This window comes from Anneissia japonica, unplaced genomic scaffold, assembly GCF_011630105.1.
Source record: "Anneissia japonica isolate Jap-2015-1 unplaced genomic scaffold, ASM1163010v1 scaffold287858_len863314_cov180, whole genome shotgun sequence".
In the NCBI taxonomy this organism is placed as follows: domain Eukaryota; kingdom Metazoa; phylum Echinodermata; class Crinoidea; order Comatulida; family Comatulidae; genus Anneissia; species Anneissia japonica.
Window position 1 is genome coordinate 770,395 of NW_022693771.1, and position 22,902 is coordinate 793,296.

Below are 22,902 nucleotides of genomic sequence, written 5' to 3' on the forward strand. Positions count from 1 at the left end.
AGTACGTACTAACAAAGAATTGCAATAGTCTAGTCTTGATAAAATGAGCGATCTGGTGGCTTCAGCACAGGTCTTATGGTCTACAAACTTTCTAATTCTATGTAGCCCTCTCAAATACCTGTTAATCGTACAACAAAATTAAGTCATGCTAAGATCTGCATCACTCACCACTCCCAAGATTTTTTACTGTGTTTTGTTGTCAATAGATGCAGCCTTTCTTTTCCATCACAATTTATGTACATAATGGTAAAACTATATAATTTAAACAAATATCATTCATTTGCATATTTATAATCAGTGTTATAAAATTCAATCAATTATTTACTTAGAAATATGTATATATAAATACATATTCTTAATATTGATAAAATAATAATAATTATATTAATAAAAATAACTAATAAGATATTAAATTTAACAATTATTCTTACATCAAAGCCCTAGATTACCATCTGTCAAAAGTACAACAAATAAATTCTGCTGACTTTTCACAGAATATATCCGCAAATAGACTGACGACGCATGTGGAAAATCCTATTTGTCATTCTGCTATGTTTTTACATGTTAGTTTACTTTAAAATCAATTAAATAAGCCTCTAAAATTCTCCTAATTTCCGGGTAGTGCCCGACCGTACCCACTTGCACTCTCGTGCGAACATCAGTATGATTTGACTAAAGGTAAACATACCTTCCATCTTGAGTCAGAATTTATCCAATACAAACATGTCTTTAATACATCGACATCCAACCAAGGGTTGGTATGTTGGTAAATTCCTAAAAATTGCACTCTCATACTGTAAAAATCACATGAAATCTTGTGAATTTGAGGGGTTTTATTTTCACCAAAACATGCGCATGAACTACTGTACATGACAGTCTCGATTCCATATTGGTAGGTTTTGAACTGTCAAATAATGTTATATTAATAAATATCAATAAAAAAATAAATTTAATAGCAATGATTTGAATGAGTTGCATAAAATATTTTTAAGGTATTTTCATCTACAATTTCTTGTAATTATATGATAGAAAACTTTGGGATCTGATTAAAAATATTCCCAGCAAGTCACACGACCCTCACAGATGCGTATCCTCCACTTCAAATTTTCCTTTATCTCCATTTGCCTGTTCCTCCATTGGTACCATAGCGGTGTCTACTTTCACGAGATGGACGCCATTGCCATTTGTACCCTTCTTCTCATTCATAAGGGGGTTGTCATACCCACCATCTACCTCTGAGCTGTTGTCCGTTATGTACTCCCCCCTCCGTGCTCGTCTTCTGTCGCAGACGATGTAAACTAATCCAGCACTGAGCATTACAAGAGATACGCAGGCAATAGTGATGACAGCTACAAACACGCTGGAGTTCTTATCGGAAGAACTGCTATTTTCCCCTGATTTTGGCTTTTCCACTGGTATTCCAACACTCAAGGCACCTAGCACAATTCCAACCTGTAAAAAATAATTTAACACATTATTTATGTAACAATAAAAAAAAAAAATTCAAGATATATAGTATATATATATTCTTGTGTATAAGGCGCTCCACGTATGAGACAACCTGAGTTTGAGAAGATTTTTGGACGATTTTTGTATGTCAGGCATATAAGATGCCCTTCTGTTTCACAGTTGGAATTCTTAATTTCTAGCGCTTGGTCCATGGTCTGATACTGCATCTAGCTTGCTAAAAATGGAGCCAAATTTAGTTCCAATCCTCCAAATAATACCATTTTATGGGCTTTTGAATGTTCATCAAAAGCTTATTTCCCCGCTTTTAAAATTTTGTTCATTCATGTAATTTAACTGTTCCCTGATTCATACTATTCAGGAGCTTCATTTCAGTAGTAAATCTGTGTGTTACATATGATCCGCACGTAAGAACATGATTTAAAAAATATATATAATTTATATAACATGTACACAGTACAAGTAAAAAGGAATTACTGTACTGTTGAACCTGGATAACCAAATAAAGTTTTAAATCAAAGTAAACTTATCTCCATTTGAGTCCACAACAAGAAGTAAACTAAGACATATACAGTATCATTGATCAATATAAAAATAATATAAAATTTATAAAAAATAAATTGCACAGTAAAAAAAAATGATCTCGTGCTATATAGCAGAGATATGTTTCTCAACTGACCATAAGCAAGAATGCCAAATCAAATTACTGTATAAACTCGTGTATGAGACACGGCTTAAAATAGCAAAATTACAATGGAAAAACTGGGAGTCATCTTACACATACGACACACAAATTTTCGAATTACTAAATTATGTTTGTTTTATGTGTGGGTTGTCCGTAACAAGCATACTGTATTTACTACTTCAATACGAGGAAATAAGGTGTTAATAAACATTTAAAAACTCCTAAAAGTGGTAATATTTTGGAAGATAGTCTTGTATTTGGCATTAAAAAGCAGAAAAAAGTAGGAATTCCGACGATGAAACGGGGGTTGTCTTATACGCATACAAAAATCATTCAAAAATCTACTCAAACTCCGGGGTCGTCTTATATGCGAGTGTGTACAGTAAGTCAAATTTGTTGTATTGTTTTTTTAAAATTCAAAAACAAAATATTATTAGCTTATCTGGTTAAAATCATACCTTCAGGGTTAAATAAAATGTACATTGCAGTACTGTATTCAAATTGAGGTTAACTTAAAAGTTAATGTCCTACTAGTAAATGGAGATGGAACCATGAGGATAGTTTACTATAAACAAATCATTACTCAACCACTAATAACTACCAGTAAGTTGAGACAGGTAGGCAGATGGCTGAGTGGTGTGATGACACTGGTATGATGAGCACCCCACCCAGGTTAATGAGGGTTAGTGTGGTAAGGTCATCAGTGTCAGGTTCTTGTAAGTGCAGTACTGTACTAGTAGCTGTAGGCCTATTGTAACATCTTCATTCCTGGCATGTCTTGCATGCACCAATTAGGACTTGTTTTTAGTTGTATGATTGTGCATGCCATGTACCCACTGAGGCTATTACTAATGCCCGCAGATATATTTAATACCAAAATATACTAATTAGGCCAAAAAGAGAACAACTTTCATAGCCTGTGGCTGAATTAATAATTTGAAAATTAAGGGTTTCTTTTTTTTTTGTAAGAATTAAAATTATTTATATTAAAGAGGGGCTAAATATACTTTTATGATATGTTTTATTGCTTTTAATTACTGTATACATTTTAACCCTATATGTAGTTTAGTGAGATAATTTTAGCAATAAAAAATATAATTATGCATAGGACAGTATTATAATTCTTTTTCTCTAAATGTTAACCAAGCAACCCTGACTTTGAAATGATACTGACTTGGCAAACAAACAATTTAATGGCCTACTACTGTTCCGAGATTACGCACTCCTTATAATTGTGCCATTGAACATTTCATGGTAGCACATATGGTACAGGTGCTAGTGAAAAAGCTCCCTGATGCTTGGTCTAATGTATTTGTTGTATACTCAGACACACTTATGATCATCTAACTACTGTACTAGAGGAGCTCACAAAAGAATAGAGCAATGGATTCAAAACTATAATTGATACGTCTGTGCAACAATAGCCTAGCAAGTGATTTACAACATACTGTAATAAGCAAGTTGCAACTGTATTGAATAATGGATAGGGCTACATTAACTATTGTTAATGTTTAATCTGTAGAAAATTGTTTTTCCTCCGGAGCCTGACTTTAAGCTTGTAGATAATAAATGAGCATGTACTAAATAAATTTTTATTATCAATAAGCACTGGCCTTTACCACTCCCCCCCCCCTTTTTTCCCCCTAAAAGTTGGGAATAGAAAATATTCATTGAAAAATTAATATATAGATTTGAGAAATAAGTGTGATAACCTGTGGTTCATCGTAAGATGGCATTTTAAGTGACCTTTGCGAGTTACACAGGCGTAGCATGGATAGAACACGTTGTATTCATGTAGCATGATCGCCATAATCAGAGATGGAGATTTAATAAAGTTAACCTCCTTACACAGCAAAGAACTGTAGTCATGATCTATGTACTTTGTGTGTTGAGAATAGCTACAGATACAACATAAATTTATGTTGATGCTATAATCGTATCACACATATTCCTTCAATGAAAACTTAACTTTTTGCAGTTGTATGAAGAAAAGTGTCTCTGGTGGAATTTGAACCTGCAACCTCTCGCTATCAAGGTGATATGTATTTCATACCATACAATATTTAAAATATTATTAACATATTGGATAATAAAATTATGTTGATGCTATAATCGTATCACACATATCCCTTCAACGAAAAGTTAACATATTAGATAATCTATTTATGAGAGGATGATCTAAGCTGTGCTTTGAATACCTGTTGCTTGAAAAAAATACAGTGTTCATCACTATGGAAACTTGTTGCTATGAGAATGATATAACATAATATTGTACCCTTGTTGTTAGGAGTATACATTGAACTAGAAACTTACTGAGGGAATAAGCTATGAATCATAAAATGCAGAGAATAAACAATTATATACTACTGTACTGCTATATTCCCTTCGAGAATTGTCTAACTAGAAAATGGCATACTGGTACACCCCCGCCAAATTTTTCTAGAGAAAATTTGCATCATGCCTATTTCATTCTGTGATAATATGGTATGATATTTTAACAAAACAAATGTATAATACAAATGTGTATACATTTTTCTAATGGTATGATATTCCATTATTAATATTATGTTGTTCTTATAAAGCTTTGTTCAAATTATCAAATTCGCTTTCACAAAAAAAAAAAAAAAAAAAACCCAAAAAACTGTTGTTATGCACATTATATAGTTATGATGTGCCTATACATGGGCAGGATATGATGTCATCATGACCATATTTGGGCATATGTTATGTTTTTATCAAATAAACATGATACATTATTCTGAGATTAGTATCTAAATTTTTTTGTCTTTATTTTTACCTCATTTTATCACTACAGAAGCCTATTTTCATTTTCTGATATCATGAATGTAAATATTTGTCTTTGTGACATTTTTCTTTTGACCCATTGCCAGGATATTCTACAGAGGTATGCCTATAACACTAGGTCTGTCTCTTATACACATCTAGATGTGTATAAGAGACAGGTACAGGTGCTTTCATTGGATTATTGGCGGAATCTCTTGCATCGCCACTAGGAATCCACATCTAGGTGATTGTTCAAATTAGCTTTATTATTAACACATCTAATCATATTTTCCTGTGCAAGGTGATACACTTTGGCACTGATTTCCAGTAGACAATTGATACAACAGTAGTAAAAACATGAAAATTGATGAATGAATTTGCTGGAGATTTCTAGGAGACTCCACGACTTGCGACCCCTTAGCTGTCTCTTATACACATCTAGATGTGTATAAGAGACAGTCCTTAGTGAGTAATTAGGGAACACCCATGGATACAATAATAAATCAAATGTCCTGAACCCTTCCTACTGGAAGAAGAAAAACAAATAAGCAATTAGCATTTAATAAGTCTCATGCAGTTGTAGAAAGTTCATTACTTTGCAAATCGTTTTTTCCATGTGCGTAGCAGAAAATCAAGGCAGATTAGTGAGAAGATTGGAGATAAAATACCACAATTGTTGATAGTTTGATCATGGAACAACTTTTGACAGCTGAGGGAAGATTGGAATCTTGTATTCCAATAAACGCATATTTTTGACCTAATAATAAATACACTGTACATTTAAGAAGTTTGGGAATTACAGTATCAACATTTACCTCTTGCGGTACACCACATTGATAGTTCTGAAAAGAACTGTTATTTTTGTGCAGAACGTCTCAATGTCAATGTAGGAGACATTCTCAACAACAATCCTGTTCTTTACCATCTACATGGTGTACCGCAAGCAAGTAATATATCTGTCTCTTATACACATCTAGATGTGATTAAAATTATTTATATTAAAGAGGGGCTAAATATACTTTTATGATATGTTTTATTGCTTTTAATTACTGTATACATTTTAACCCTATATGTAGTTTAGTGAGATAATTTTAACAATAAAAAATACAATTATGCATAGGACAGTATTATAATTCTTTTTCTCTAAATGTTAACCAAGCAACCCTGACTTTGAAATGATACTGACTTGGCAAACAAACAATTTAATGGCCTACTACTGTTCCGAGATTACGCACTCCTTATAATTGTGCCATTGAACATTTCATGGTAGCACATATGGTACAGGTGCTAGTGAAAAAGCTCCCTGATGCTTGGTCTAATGTATTTGTTGTATACTCAGACACACTTATGATCATCTAACTACTGTACTAGAAGATGCAGCTCACAAAAGAATAGAGCAATGGATTCAAAACATGAAACAAACACAAAACTATAATGATACGTCTGTGCAACAATAGCCTAGCAAGTGATTTACAACATAATAAGCAAGTTGCAACTGTATTGAATAATGGATAGGGCTACATTAACTATTGTTAATGTTTAATCTGTAGAAAATTGTTTTTCCTCCGGAGCCTGACTTTAAGCTTGTAGATAATAACTGAGCATGTACTAAATAAATTTTTATTATCAATAAGGACTGGCCTTTACCACCTCCCTTTTTTCCCTAAAAGTTGGGAATAGAAAATATTCATTGAAAAATTAATATATAGATTTGAGAAATAAGTGTGATAACCTGTGGTTCATCGTAAGATGGCATTTTAAGTGACCTCTGCGAGTTACACAGGCGTAGCATGGATAGAACACGTTGTATTCATGTAGCATGATCGCCATGATCAGAGATTGAGATTTAATAAAGTTAACCTCCTTACACAGCAAAGAACTGTAGTCATCATCTATGTACTTTGTGTGTTGAGAATAGCTACAGATACAACATAAATTTATGTTGATGCTATAATCGTATCACGCATATTCCTTCATTGAAAACTTAACTTTTTGCAGTTGTATGAAGAAAAGTGTCTCTGGTGGAATTTGAACCAGCAACCTCTCGCTATCAAGGCGATAGACTATGTATTTCATACCATACAATAGTTAAAATATTATTAACATATTGGATAATAAAATTATGTTGATGCTATAATCGTATCACACATATCCCTTCAACGAAAAGTTAACATATTAGATAATCTATTTATGAGAGGATGATCCAAGCTGTGCTTTGAATACCTGTTGCTTGAAAAAAATACACTGAGTGTTCATCACTATGGGAACTTGTTGCTATGAGAATGATCTAACATAATATTGTACCCTTGTTGTTAGGAGTATACACTGAACTGGAAACTTACTGAGGGAATAAGTTATGAATCATAAAATGCAGAGTATAAACAATTATATACTACTGTACTGCTATATTCCCTTCGAGAATAGTCTAACTTGAAAATGGCATACTGGTACACACCCACAAAATGTTTGTAGGGAAAATTTGCATCAGGCCTATTTCATTCTGTGATAATATGGTATGATATTTTAACAAAACAAATGTATAATACAAATGTGTATACATTTGTCTAATGGTATGATATTCCATTATTAATATTATGTTGTCCTTATAAAGCTTTGTTCAAATTATCAAATTCGCTTTCACAAAAAAACAAACAAAAAAAACCCAAAAAACTGTTGTTATGCACATTATATAGTTATGATGTGCCTATACATGGGCAGGATATGATGTCATCATGACCATATTTGGGCATATGTTATGTTTTTATCAAATAAACATGATACATTATTCTGAGATTAGTATCTAAATTTTTTTGTCTTTATTTTTACCTCATTTTATCACTACAGAAGCCTATTTTCATTTTCTGATATCATGAATGTAAATATTTGTCTTTGTGACATTTTTCTTTTGACCCATTGCCAGGATATTCTACAGAGGTATGCCTATAACACTAGGTTTGGCATAATTGAAATGCTAGAAATCCTATGCTAGATTCAACGTGGCTGGGCTGTGCCCAATGCAAAGAGTGATACTGCGGGCTGAAGCAGTCATGCCAGAATAAAAGTTAACTTTTTTGTGGTCCCAAATTAATAAATGTCTTTTATCTTTATTAATTAAAATTAAAGACCAAAACTGCTAAAGACTGTTGAAACCCCCATCCCAAAAGTGGTGCAGGAAGACTTGTAATTTTTATTAAGCTAAAATTAATTGTTATATCATAAAAATAAGTTTGTAATTGTGGTGGTACAGGCAGTGATAACAACAACAATAAACAATTAGTGTAAAGTTTTGAGGGCATTAATTGTTTATAATACTGTTGTTCTTATCACTATAAATAATAAACAAAGTATTGTACCCTCAAACTTTACAGCAACTGTTTATTTACCGTTGTTTAAAGCTTTGAAGGCACTGAGAAAAATAGCTGGAAGGGACTTTAATTAGAGCATGGACCTATTAATAGGGTCCATGATTAGAGGGAGACCTGTGCTATTGATTATATTTATAGGCCAATAATTAGCTTTTGTTCACTGCAATTTTCAAGGACTTATGTTACTTGTGGTTGAGGGATGAGGATGATATAGGATACTATTAAACTACCTGATAATAATCTTGCCACTACACTTAAAATGTGGTTTACCTGAACTCCTAGCCCCAAGGAATGTCTCAAACACTAGCTTTTCAGTTCATACAAATATTTCAAGGTCAGGTCTCAAAATAGTTATTACTACTGTCAGAAATTCTTCAGTTGACATTTTTGTAGGCTTAAATGTTTAATAACATAATGTGGTGGGGATAGGTACATGGTGATGAGCATGTTTGTGATATAATGTCCAAACATTTTTCGAAAAATGAAATATTAATAGGCAATTAAGATTTCATTTTCGACTGTAATTAATAAGGTCACGTTATATTCTGATAATGAAAACCTGATCAAAAAGATCTAGACAGATGAAAATGAAATTAAATTACTTCTGTATTCACTGTACCAAAATTCATGACAAAAAAAATTAGAAAAATGTTAAAATAAATAATAAAATAAATTAGGCCATCAGAAAACAGCCTACATGGCAATGCAAAACTTATTTGTTTTTTTTTTAACTTGACCAAATTAATATGGCTGTGGTACTTCCTAAAGACACCCCTGATGAATGGCTTCATATGCATAAACCTCTGTACAGCCTTTCAAAATACTGTTGTATGCCCATATATAGTCATGATGTGCCTATATATGGTCATGATGTAATGTCATCATGACCATATTTAGGTATGTCACATGTTTTTGGACAGAGATTTAAATAAATGAATAAAATAAATTAGCCATCGGAAAATAGGAACCAAGGAATGACGGACTGATTTTGCTTGGTGGCTTCAGATGTATTTTATGCTTCTTCAAACAAATGTTTAAATCAAGGTCAAATTTCTATGGATCATTTCAAACAAAACAGAATTATATAAATTATTTCATATTAAAGCGCAACCACCCTTTTTTCCACCTTCCTCCCCCCCCCCCCCCCCCCCAGTTGTTAAATATTCAAAAATATGTATCTCATTAATCACTCCTGAGTTTTTAGTCAAATATTGTTTTTGTGTTTCTCAGAGCCTGACTAATATATTATACCTTTTTATGTATTCTGTATATAAATTGATTTCTCTTGTAGGCCCTCATATCAATATATTTAAATTTTTCATTGTTTATAATATTAATTGTTGATTTTAATATTCGGTACTATGTTTTGTGATTTTAAAAGTTTGCCAGTTTTCAAATGCATTTCCTTCTTTTATGTTGGTCAATAAAATATTTTTAGTATTCAGATTCAAATATAGTCAGTTATTAACAATATCATAATGGTCGATTGAAAAACTGAAACATAATCACATTATTAGAATATTAATAACTCCATTTAAGGTTAGATAAAATATGAACTTCCTGTATCAATGTAAAGATCAAATAATAGGCCTATGGAATTTCAAATTCTACCTTCTCAACATCTGAAAATCTGCAAGGATGGTAATCCAACAGATAAGATAACATTGGTGAGCCTGCAGTACTTTTGAATGAGAGTACAAATTAAGCCCTTTGGGCGTTAGAGGTTCATTTCATTTCTTTACGTGGTTTATGAGGTCAAAGAACACCAGTAATAACTTTTTTTTATCCATCAGATGCGTACAATAAAACTGAATAAGAATGAAAATTATATGGTAATATACTTGTAAAAGTTTTTGTTTACAAAGTCTCTTAATGCTAAAACAAGAGAATCAATTAAAACTTTAAATAGTTTCTCTTTAGATTTAACAAAAAAAAAAAAAAAAAAACAACTTTAGAATAGTCTTAGATGAAAATATTCCAACACTTCAAACTAAAGCCAGCAGTGAATCTTTTTTTTTTTGCTTATAAATTTAATGTGAGAACGGCATTGATGCATACAGTAGTGTTATTGTGTTGTTACAGAATTATAAACATGGGCGTAGTTGAGTTTCTTTTTACAACACATGTTGCAATATTTTCAACAATACCTGACAAAAACAATCACCTGACAAAAACAATCAACCTCTTACGATTTTTGAAGATCATAAACACTTTTTTTTTTATAAGAACATATATTTATAAGAACACCAAGACTATTACTGGTATGCTTAAAAAAGAAGAACAAATTGAGGCTTAGGTCCCTAAATGAGCAATATATTGTATACTGTATGTGCATTACTGTAAGTGTGACTAAGTAATAATATTCTCAGTGCAGTAATATACAGTACTGCTGTACAATAATAATTTTCTATCTTTGAAAAGTTTGTAAATATAAGAACAAAATAAGAATATCTTGAACCTTAATTCAGCGAAAGAAGAAAAAAAAAATGAACATTGAGCCTAGACATTTTTACTGGTTCTCATTAAAAAAAAGTGTATGTTAGTGTAGTGAAATACGCTGCAAACGTCCTACATAAACAGAAGTACCCACTTTAACATGTAATCATAACTTTCACCACTAGAAGGAACATGCTATGTTTTCTGTTATATTACTTTCAAATAGTGGAATTATCTAAAAATCCCAGAGGAATATTTGAAATGGAAGAACTTCCTTATAGCAAATTGAAAACTTCCTAAATTTGAAAACTAATATGTTGGCTAGCCAAAAAAATGTCCATTCATTCACAACCACAATTCTCAGACCAGCCTACATTACCAGGGGCAGATTTAGGGCTAGCCTGCACCCCCCCCCCCCCCATTTTGGAAACCAGAAAAAAGAAATAAATAAAAAGAAATTACAGATCGCCAAAAACGTCTCAGAGGTTATATCCGGGCATCTAGAAAACAAAAATTTCTGGGACCCCCTAGGGTAGTGCTGTCTCTCAATTGTTTTCCCACCCCTTCCCCCTTTTGGACATCTCTAGATCTGCCCCTTCCCCCTCCTGATTACCATAATTATTAGATATTATGTCTCCATGATGATGATAAACAATTTTTACCAGACAACAGGTGTTCCCAAACTTTGATACAGACACCATACTTAAAACAGTTTTGCCAGCCAAGGTATTTCACAGTGACCTTAGCAGTAATTCAAAATGTTAGTACTGTATGATATCTACCATTCAAATTGTTAGTATATCCACCCTGTGTATATTTTCTTAGTTAAATTGCCATTCTCTTTTATTAACTTCTTATTAAATCCTAAAGCTAATTTATAGGCTTCATTTGTCGTTTGACCTTGATCCTTCAGATGTCCCCTATGCAGATACAGGGACAATTCTTGGGTGGCCTAGCTTTTTGTACCTTCCCATAAAGTTAAGTAATTGGATAGCCTAATTCCCCAAAATTTTTATGACGTTCAATTTTGTGGTGCAAAAGCTAGGATTTTGGATTCCACTAGAATGTTTGTTGGTGTGAATTTGCACATATTTTTTTTATTGAAGTTGATTGGAGTCCTCAATTTAAGTTTATAATTTCATTGCTGGTGCATTAATATTCAAAGTAAAATACATTATTGAGATACAAGCAACTATTTACTTAAAAAAATGGTTTTTCCCAAGACTATAAAAGACATGCGAGCAGGGATGATAAACCATGGACGTATAATACCTCCATCGATAAACTAATCATTTTTTTTTTCATCGGGCCTAATTCACGGTTCATAAAATACTAACAAACCTAGAAGGCATAGCTTGGATAAAGTAACATAGAGCAACAAACAATGACATACAAAACACAATATTTTATATCTTACATTCAATCATGACCAGTAATCAAAACAAAGAATATTTGTTTCAATAATCAAATTATTTGTTCATGTTTCATTCATACACAATGCCTATGAAAAAAATAATGCTTAACCTTTCTATGACTATGCTATTAATCATGAAACAACTAAACTATGTAACATTTATTTTTTTAAATAGTGTATATAATATAAACTAGAAATTGCAAATTGCAAGTGAAATGCTGCGAAGTACAACTGCATAAAATGTTCTTCGAACAAAATTATTTATGCGAGTCAAGTGAAAATAATGACTAATAAAAATATAACAAATAATATGAGCACGACCCATTGTCTATATTAGAACGGCGTTGGTACCGTGTACAATAATGCTGCAGTGACATCTCTCTGCTGGCGATGACTCGCTGCTGGCGAATCGATCTGCGCATGTGTATAAAATGGTATTTATTTCCGAAAACACTATGCCAGTCTACAACAAGCGTCGCCAAAACTCTCGCTGTGCAAGTCGCTTGTGTCCTTGGGCAAGGCACTTTATCTACGGTTGTCTCTCTCCACCCAGGAGTACAAGTGGGTACCTGGTAGGTTCAAACACAGCCTTCGCTGAACACAGCTGCAACATTATGGAATTCCCCTATGGGGCTTGAGTGTGTTTTCCATATGTGCTTGATCCAGTGATCCGGGGGTAATAATGTTCAAGCGCTTCGAGGTCAACGGGAGGCGCTATATAAATCCAGAATTATATTATATTATTATATATATGTAATAATTAGCACGTTGAAATAGGCGAGTAAATAAGTTTAACTAGGTTCGTAAATAATATTGGCCTCAAAATATTGTGGTTGAGACATGGGCCGATTAAACGTAGAAATAGGAAACCTAGAAATATAGTAAAAACGCTGAATAGTACTCCAGCGTCGCGACATGCCGACGTTGGTACGAGTAGGTTAGTCTACAAACATTGTCTAAAGTAATTGATTTTACCCAGCAGAACGAAAGAAGGAAACTCCGCTTTTCAGTTGTCTTAGGCGATTGTTTTTTGACAAACAATGACCTTTCAGAGGTCAAATTGCTGTCAAGAATATGAATTAGCTGCTTCACAGCAATAATTATGTACTACAATACATGAGTTTGGAACATTGCCTATATCCCCCTTTTGGTCTGCCAGATATGTGAGTGGTTTGTATAGAAAGTATTAACTCTCAGGGCTCATCAGTCTTGCAGAAAACCTAGTTTTTTAAAAAAATACTATAAAAACCTCCCCAAATATACAACAAAACTACCTAAAATAATAATTCATTGAAAGTAGCTTTGTTACTATAAAAATGCTGTCAGATCCTTTCTGATCCTTAGGCAACTCAGCCATGTTCTATTCTAATCAGGCCTGGTGTACTAATGATAAATATTATTCTACCTCGACGATGTCAGGTTGAAAGATGGGGAGAGAATATCTTAAGACCACATGTTGGTGATAATGTTGATTTAGCAACATATGAACAACCACAGAACACACTACTGGGATTTGCCACACGCGGCATGCTTCACAAAATATATTTTTAGTCAGTTTATTCCTGGATGAAAACATCACAGAAACACTAGCTGAACAAACGATTGCACACTGTTAAACAAAGTTTGTTTACTCAAAAGATGAAAATTTTGTCTAAGAGACAAAAATTAAGGGCAACTTTCGCCTGTCTTTCAAAAGCCTAGACCAGGGATGTAATTTTTTTTTAAATTTGGCATTTTTATATTCTACGTTGAAAATATTTCCATGAAGGCCCTGCAAAATCAATATAATAGATATAGTTAAAAACCAACCTAGGGCTCTAAGCCTGGAGTGCCCACCTCCCTTTTCTTGATGTTTGGGGCACAGACTGTGCTTTGGGTGTTTGTCCCCCTTCTGGCCCTGCCACTGTAAAAATCATGACAGTTTTCAGTGAAATTATATAATAAACATTTGATTTATTAGTGAACTACAAATGGAATCAGTATTTCAAGTATTAATATAGATTATCATCTAGAAATCTATTAATTCTTTAAATTATATTTTATCAAATAAAGAAAATACATATTGCAAATTGTGATTTTTATATCATAAAATGTACAGCCCTAATTGTTATTCTTCATGTCGTGTATTTTTGAAAATGATCAGCTTTTAGCTGGAAGTTTACCCTGAGTAAAAGTGAATAAATTAATAAATAAACTGTTTATTTTAAGGGCCTGTTTCTGCTGAAACACTCTAAATAAGTGATTATTCCTAATTGGTTATTCAGACAGTCTGTAGGCCTACACGTTGCTATTGCATTTTGTGTAAAGCAGAATTGGTTATTGACCGCTCACATCAGGTAGAAATTAATATTAATAAACAGTGTTTCCAGACATTCATAAGACATGTCTATTTTAAGGGCCTGTTTCTCCTGAAACACTCTAAATAATCAATTATTCCTAATCGGTTATTCAGACCTAGGCCTACACGTTGCTACTGCATTTTGTGTAAGCAGAATCGGTTATTGACCGCTCACCTCAGGTGGAAATTACGTTACTATTTATTACCAACGAACACTAAATACCATATTTTTTTTAAAAACGTCCACTTTAAATAAATTCCCCCATCAAATAAACTTCCCCTACACAGCCTCCCCAGAATAAATGCTTCTCCCACCCAAATGACTGTAATCAAAAATAAAAATAATAAATAAATCAAAAATTAATGAAAATTAGGTTCATAAAAAATACAGTGGAAGTGCGAACTTTTTTTTACATCCAGTATGGTAATTTTTCAACTAATAATTGTTATTGTGTGTCACAGCAAACAAGTGTACAGCAATAATCCATTCTTTGTCAAACATTATATCATTCAGTGTTTTAATTGCTTTTTAAAAATTGATTTGAACTTGTCCTGTTTCTGCAATAGACCGAATTAACGACGAAAGATGACGTCATCACAATTTGGCCGAATGGGTATAAAATTGTAAACAGAGCCTAAAAGTCCTATTATATAACGTTGCGAGTTTTTATATGGTCTTGGAAAACAAGAAAATAAAAACCAAAGTACGCGGTTAAGATACTTTTTAAAACATTGATAGGTTAAGGAAGGTTCATAGAACCATCAGAAGATTTTTGATTTGATTTTCATGTAAAATTAACATAAATATACGTAGAGTTTTTACAGGCCTCGGCCCCTAACATGTCTTGCACGACATTGCGACATGGCTGGATGTGATGATTGAGTGAGGCCTGACTGTAAACGTTCAGCTCCGTGCTGTCATCAAGTCTTTTACTTGTTTAGACATCCAGTCTGCCAAAGTTATTGGTGTGAATTTAGGAACATTATTCAATAATTTTAAATAACTTAGCTCTACTTAAAATTTTCAAGTACAACACATTTCATGAGTTTTGTAACAAGCACATTCATCGACCAATGCCATGATTCACGGTGAGTGAATATACGGCTGCCGTCATCGTGCTGTAACACAGGCAGACTCGACTAATGTACGTTTTATTCTCGTTATATTTCACATTCGGCATAAACAATCGTAGAGAAAAGCCGACATTACATTCATAAACATGTAACAATGGTTTCTGTTAATTTAAATCACACTCAACTTTACACACAAAGCGTGTATGAGATGTTTTAGTAAAGGCTATTTTCTTAAGTGACTGTGTAAGTCGCCTATCTCCGTGCGTTTGTTTTGGTTCGAATACCCTCTATAGCTGAACAGCGTTGATTGCTAATTCGGTCTATTAATCAATTATTTCTTGCCAGCAGAAACAGGCCCAAGACATGTCTAGTTTAAGCTCCCTTAACTGATCTACATTATAGTAATACCAGGGGCCGGCATCAATATTTACCTGTACAATATGCATTCAGTTGCTCTTTGAGTATAAACACACAGCACAGGTATCACCAAAACATTTTAACCAGATACACAAACACAGTGCTTTATCACAAATTCCATGTAAAAACAGGATTATAGCATAATCACAGCAACGTGATCACCAAAAGGCAAATGGACACTAGAAAAGGGCTCATAAATCTACCCAAAGGTCATCTCTAGCTACAGATAATATGTTGATGGTCATGCTGGCATAAAGATGGATGGGACAATTGTAATGTTGAAGATACTGTCATACTAGTACAAGATGATAGTATAGATAATGCTTCTGATTGGGAGACTAGATGGATGAGATATAGAAGACATGCTGATAAACAAATGCGTGACCCTAGCATGTGGAAGTAATACAAATCTTGTAAATCTGCTTATTACATTCTGCTTGTGCTACAACACATTTTTCTATTTTGTTAAGGAGTAGGCCTACTCATTTAAAATATCGAAATTCTTGAAATCCACACCTTGTTAACAATATTATGTTTCAAATGGAAATTGCTTGGTAGTAAAGAGCACATTTTTGAAGCATAAACAAGCCTGTAGGCAGCATCTACAATATGATGGTTCAGAGCATTGGGTTCACCACCTAACGAGACAAATGGGGTTCAGGCTAAAAGCGCATTTCTTGCAGTAGCAAGTTAGGCTTACTGTAATTATCCTACAAAAGGAATTTCCAGTGTGAAGAAAAAAACATCCACTGGGGTATAAAAAAGAAACTCCTAAAAATCCCCCTGGCTACACAAACACAATTTACTCTTCTGTAGATATTTCGTAACCAAGACGTTGTATGTTGCGAAGTGTGAATGTCAGAGTTGCAAAATGTTGACACCCTATCTTGGACACCATTTGAGCTTGATAAACTATCTGAAGTGCCAACATTTGTTTGATTCTTTCTTGCTTGTATTTTTTCTATAATATCCTACATAAATATTGTAATTTATGTAGTAATATATCTAGGGAATATTCAAACTGGAATCTAATTATCCATCTCATAAACAATTGGATTAATTCAGTATTTAAAATCCACTTGTTCTTAGAAGCCTGATGAATAACAAATTGAATCATCTTTGACTCTTAATCAATCAAAAACAAGTGTGTCTAATGAATAAGATGGATGATCTAAATGGTTAATTAGAGTGCATTTAGATTTGTTGAGTTTCTTTTTTGAGATACCTTACCATGGCAGGTCTGAACTCTTGACACCATCCTCATTAAGGATGACAACAGATTTCTTGGTCTAATTATCATTAGTAGCTTGTGCTCACTAGCTAATGAAGGTTTTTGAACTTTTGTCCCTCTCTGATTAATGACCATAGATATGAAACCCCTGTGTATTATGTCATCAACATTGTATGAATATCAATCTTATGTATCCGAAGCCAAAAACATGTCATAAACTACAGAGGTATAGTTCTTAATAATCTTCTGCTCAGTGGCATAACGCCTGTGAGCTTTCGGGGGACGAAGCCAGGGCCACAGTCAAATGGGGCCCCGAATCCTAGCCTGAACCCAGTGTTGGTCTCCATCTTTACTGTTTGAATGGTGCATTATAAATAAATATAAATAATATGATTGATAGCGTTTAAAATACCAGAAGATTTAAAATGAATGACTGGCTGATAGCAAAATGCTTCTTTGTCTTCGTTTTTATAAGAATGTAAATGATGTGACATTACAAATTATTTTAATAGATTTCTTTTTCCTAGGTTATAATGCAATCTGGATTAAAGGGACATTCAAATTTTGGTGATGTTCTTGGTTTTATTGATACATTTGGAATATTTTAAAGGAAAGAATTAAGATAAATGACAGGATTAGATAAGTAATGTATTACTAACTCCTTACCTTTGATTTTATCTGCTCCCTATTTTTATTTAGTTGTTCAGTTAAAGTTTTACCTTGAACGTATGAAGTACCTGGGAAAAACATAATATAATCATTAACTACAGATGCAACCTATGATAAACAGCAGCTCTTATCTAGTGATCATACAAAAATGCATAGTCATGTTATGAAGGAGTGCATTGTAATAATGCATATTAAGCGAGATTCAAAAAGTTATTGCTGTTCTTTACATTCATGACAAAATTAGAACCGTATACTTAAATCATTAATAAGATGAGATAAACCTCATGATTAACTAACATGTACTCCTAACATTTTCTCTCAAAAATAATATTACATATAGGCTTATCTTCCAGGTGATATATTAAATAATTAATTAACTGATTGACATCTGCCATAGCCAGGATTTTCAAACTGTAATGGACAATGTCAGGGTGGAATCATTTACGCGAAAATTCAAATAATTTAGACCAATATCCCTAAAAGTTTAGCCATTTTATGCATAAATATGAGAAATCTGGACCCATTTTTCAAAGTGGACCTATTTTGTGCATAAAACAAAACAATTTGTATCTCAGTCCTTGAATTTGGTGCTGATTGGAAAATACAGATTTTAGAATGTTATATATATTTTCTGGCCGCATTAACAGACAGAGCCAACTCAAGTATATCGTTCAACCTCATTTGGCTAGGCCGAGCTGACTTTGAAATTGGAATTAAATATGTATTGATTGATTGATGAGATAAGATAAACCTATTAACATACAAATATTATTATATAACTTCCATGCAACAAGTAATTATATAATTGACTAATGGACTACTTATTTAGGAAAAACTTAATGAGTAAAAAAAATCTTTATATACTGGTAATATGTTAATCAATATTATTCCATAACTTACATTAGATCTAATAAAAGAGTAAATTGATGAGAAATTAAATCAACCTAATTATTAGAAAACACATTGTTATATACATGATGCAGTGCCTAATGTATAAAATTTACTGTTTTTTTGCATTTGAATCTTGAAAGATCTGTCATAAAAATCTATTGAACCTGAAAATTCAACAACATAATGCTTAATGCCTAATTTTGTATATTATAATAAATTAACTATTGAAAATAAAAGAAAAAAATATATATGTCAATTAATTGACATTTATTTAATACTATTCCTATAATATTTGCCTTTAGACCAGCCTAGTAAATTTTTGTTAGCAAATTAAAGAATATTTGAAGTAAATCTGTATCATTAACAACTCTTTATCTCCAACTTTGATAGTTGATCTTGCATGGTTATTTTGATTTAAACAATTCAATGTCGCAGTTTTATTTTTTAGGTTTTTTTCCCATATATTTTGTGTAGAACTTAAGGCATTGCTTATGTTTTAAAGGCAAACCCACCTGATTTAACAACAAACTGAATTTCAAGATCATCGCCAATCTGTTGAGGTGTTGGTTTTACATATATTACATCATCAGCCGTTATCTTTGAATTAACGCTTGAAGCCTGTCTCCGTTTCCTTGTCGGAGTCCCAATATCAAGGGATGCCACAAAGTCTCTGAATTTAAAGTCAGGCCACTCTTCTTTCTGCATTCAAATCATGAGAATGTGATTCAAATCAGTGATGAGATTAATATTTGAAAGCGAGATTCTTATCTTGTACTATTCTTCATAATGCTAATCTATACAGTGGTGGGGTTGAAGGGCGGGCCGAACCGGCCTGCCCCCCCCCCCCCCCAAAAAAAAAAATTGTCAAAAACCGTAGCTCAAAAACTAGGTTGATTAAATTAGGTTGAAACAGTTTATAGAAGGTTATAAATATAGCTATTGCAAACAATATTTGTTAAAAAATATTTGGCCCCAGGGAATATTTTGAGTGGAATTTCTTTCAGTACCTTCCTATGGTGAACATTGTGTGTATTATTTATTAGTTAAATCGATTTCTTATGTTGTGCTTTATGGTTTATTCCTATTAGTTATATTATATTAGAATTTCAATCTCACATCCCCAGTAGGCTTAGGCCACAATATAGTCTCCCATTAAGCTTGGTCCCAGGGCAGAGTTTTTTCATCTTCCTATTTCTCATGGAAAGTCATTATAAGACATATCCATAGACCTACCGTTCTCCAGAAAAGTAAATAAATTTGAAACAGCACCTTACTTCAATCAAGGGCACAGCCTACACACAAATTGTGTGTTTTTTTTTTTATTCAAAATTATTATTACATATACAGTAGGCCTAATTCTAATACTGTATAATATAACTAACAGGAAGGTACTAAAAGAAATTTCACTCAAAATATTTCCTGGGGCCAAATATTTTGTCAATAGCTATATTTATTACCTTCTATAAACTGTTTCAACCTAATTTAATCGACCTAGTTTTTGAGCTCTGGTTTTTGTGGTAAAATCAGTCAATGTTTTTGAAGAAGGGCTAATGGTAAAGAGATAGGGTGGTTTTCAAGCCAGCGGTCGTTTGCAGTAAAGTAGACCAAACAAATTGATATGGGAGTGAGGACGTAACAGCTATTAGCTCTCACTGGTTAAAGCCAGCGGCCCAAGCCTTAAGGGGGCGCAAGATTTTCATTATTTTTCCAACTGGGGTTAGTTGAGCTTCTCCACTGGTTTCAACACTGCTTGTTGCCTTGGATAAAATTTAAAAAAAAATAAATTTAAAAAAAAAGTTTTTTTCCCACATGTCAGAGAATGTTGTCATTCTAATGATATGGTATTCTACCATGGCAACAGTGACCTATGAATTATTCCTCCTAGATTTAATGGATACCACATGCCATCTCAGACAACAGACATCAATATTTCAACCTATACAAAGCGATAATTATGTAGCACTTGCAAATTGGACCCATAAAAATAGGCCACCAAATTCATATGAACTTATTCAATCTATAGTATAGTCACAATTATTAAAAAATTGTATATACATGTTATAAATGCTAAATAAAACATTGATGATATATAATATCTTGATGAGTATAAATCTTACCATTATAGACTTTATTTCAGCGTTCACAACACAATTTGATTTTTCTTCAGTACTTAGTTCATCTGGATGAATTTCAGTTGGGGGCTAGAGAGAAAAAAAGTTAAAAGATTAAGAAAAACAAAATAAAAAGTTAACTATGCTTAATAACCAAAACATATACCGGTAGTAGGGGGACTTTTAATACAAAACCATGTTTATGAAGATAAGGCCCTTTTTATATTGCTACCAAGGGAAACATTTCCAACTCGATATTGCCTGTTGCTAGATTTCTGCAAGAATTTCTGAGTAATCTGTCCTGTGGAAAAGGGGGAAGAGATAAGAAACATGTTTTTTGCTCATATAATGGATATGATAATGTCATATCAAATCCCTATACGGTAGTATTCATATAGGTTGTTGTCACAAAACTTTAAGGCTCAATATAAAACCATTATTAGTTTATTAATCTATCTAGGCTTTAAAGTGATGAGGTAGGAATTTTATTTTTCTTCAAAGCCAAATCACCCTTGGGTTGTTTGCTGGTACATTGATATTCAAAGTAAAATACATAATTGAGTAAACTATTTAGTAAAAAAAAAATATTTTAAATGTTTTTTCAATACTATGGAAGACATACAGGTGAGGTTAATAAAACTAATAATTGTTTTTATTGGGCCTAATATGGACAGAGGTTATTGATCAAATCAATGTTGAGATGCTTCATTTAGAAAAATGAATTAGGGTAGACAGTCATCATTTAACTGCTCCTGAATACAGTAAGATTTTTAGGAGTGTCCCTATATTTTTAGAATACCAGGTGAAGTTTGGATCTTTTCACACCAAATTTTCAACACATGACCTTCCACCTTTACTGTTTTTAGGCTGAATAGCATTGGGCTCATAAAAAGTGTAGGTAGGTCCATATTATATAACTGCATGGGCTAAGGGAATTGAGTGTAACTTAATTATAAGCCTACTTTGATTCTTTTACGGGCTTATACACAATACTGTGGGATCTATGTCTGCAGAACTTCAGTGGGAACTTTCCGATGGCGTTTTTTTCCACAGGAGAAATAATAATATGAATGATGTTGCCCTACCATATAACTATCGTGTTAAATGCTCAGTATATCAGGCTAGTTATCGGGAGGTCGTGGGTTCCCACCCACATCACTCTGGAGATTTTTGCGCAAGCATTTGGAAACATGCAGTACAATAACATGTCACCTAGGGCAAATATCATTTGTATTAAGTGGAAACTTACTTCTAAAAAAATATGATGGAAAGAGAATATAAGGCCAAATATAAAATAAAAGAAACTTGAAACTTGTAAAATAGGGTTTTTTTGAATAGGCCAATGAAGTGCCTGTATCACATAGAAAAGAGGAGAAAGGTTTGGCTTAACCCTTACATGGTGCTACACCATCACTAATACACCATAAATCTGTCTGCCATGCCAGCATTTTACATTTCAAATGAGTAGCAAGGATCATTGAAAGTATGCTCATGCTGCCTCTGTGTTTTTTCTTGACAACAGTGCATAAAGATGTTCCACCTGATTCCGGTATTACATTACCATACTTTTTAAATTAACAACATCAATCACTTCAACCTTGGCTTTCTGTCATACTTGTGCATTACTTTGCACTACCATGTACCCTATTTTCAACCATCATTTACTGTACTGTAGGCCTATTGCCAACATTTATCTTACTCAAATAATTTCATTACCATTCCTACAAGAATTGTATATTTGTAGGCTTACAGCAGTGCCAAAGTTGTGAACTTTTTCCATACAGGACAGTGGTGAGATCCAGAAATTCAAAAAGAAGGGGCCCAGGGAGGGATTTTCATAGATAGAAGGTCTAACCCACCTCAGCCCTACCATGGTTGGGGCTGAGGTAAGGACACTGATGATTATGGCACCGCTAGTGGCCGAAAATGGCACTTTCAGACTTAAATTTGAATACAATTTTCTTTCTCTCTCCACTTATTTTTTAAATTTCTGAAAATTTGGTGGGAGAAGAACAAGGCC

At 33.0% G+C, this 22,902-nt stretch overlaps 1 protein-coding gene across 1 annotated transcript in view; it reads right to left on the reverse strand.

Annotated features, from left to right (window-relative positions):
- The window catches only part of LOC117100915 (mucin-5AC-like), a 51,626-nt gene continuing 28,724 nt past the window's right edge, over window positions 1-22,902 (reverse strand). The window contains exons 4-7 of the mRNA XM_033240761.1: window positions 20,889-20,972; window positions 19,284-19,470; window positions 17,878-17,948; window positions 1-1,452 (exon numbers count right to left, since the gene is read on the reverse strand). Of these exons, the coding sequence (XP_033096652.1) occupies window positions 1,078-1,452; window positions 17,878-17,948; window positions 19,284-19,470; window positions 20,889-20,972 (717 nt within the window). The 3' untranslated portion in view covers window positions 1-1,077. The remainder of the gene's footprint in view (window positions 1,453-17,877; window positions 17,949-19,283; window positions 19,471-20,888; window positions 20,973-22,902) is intronic.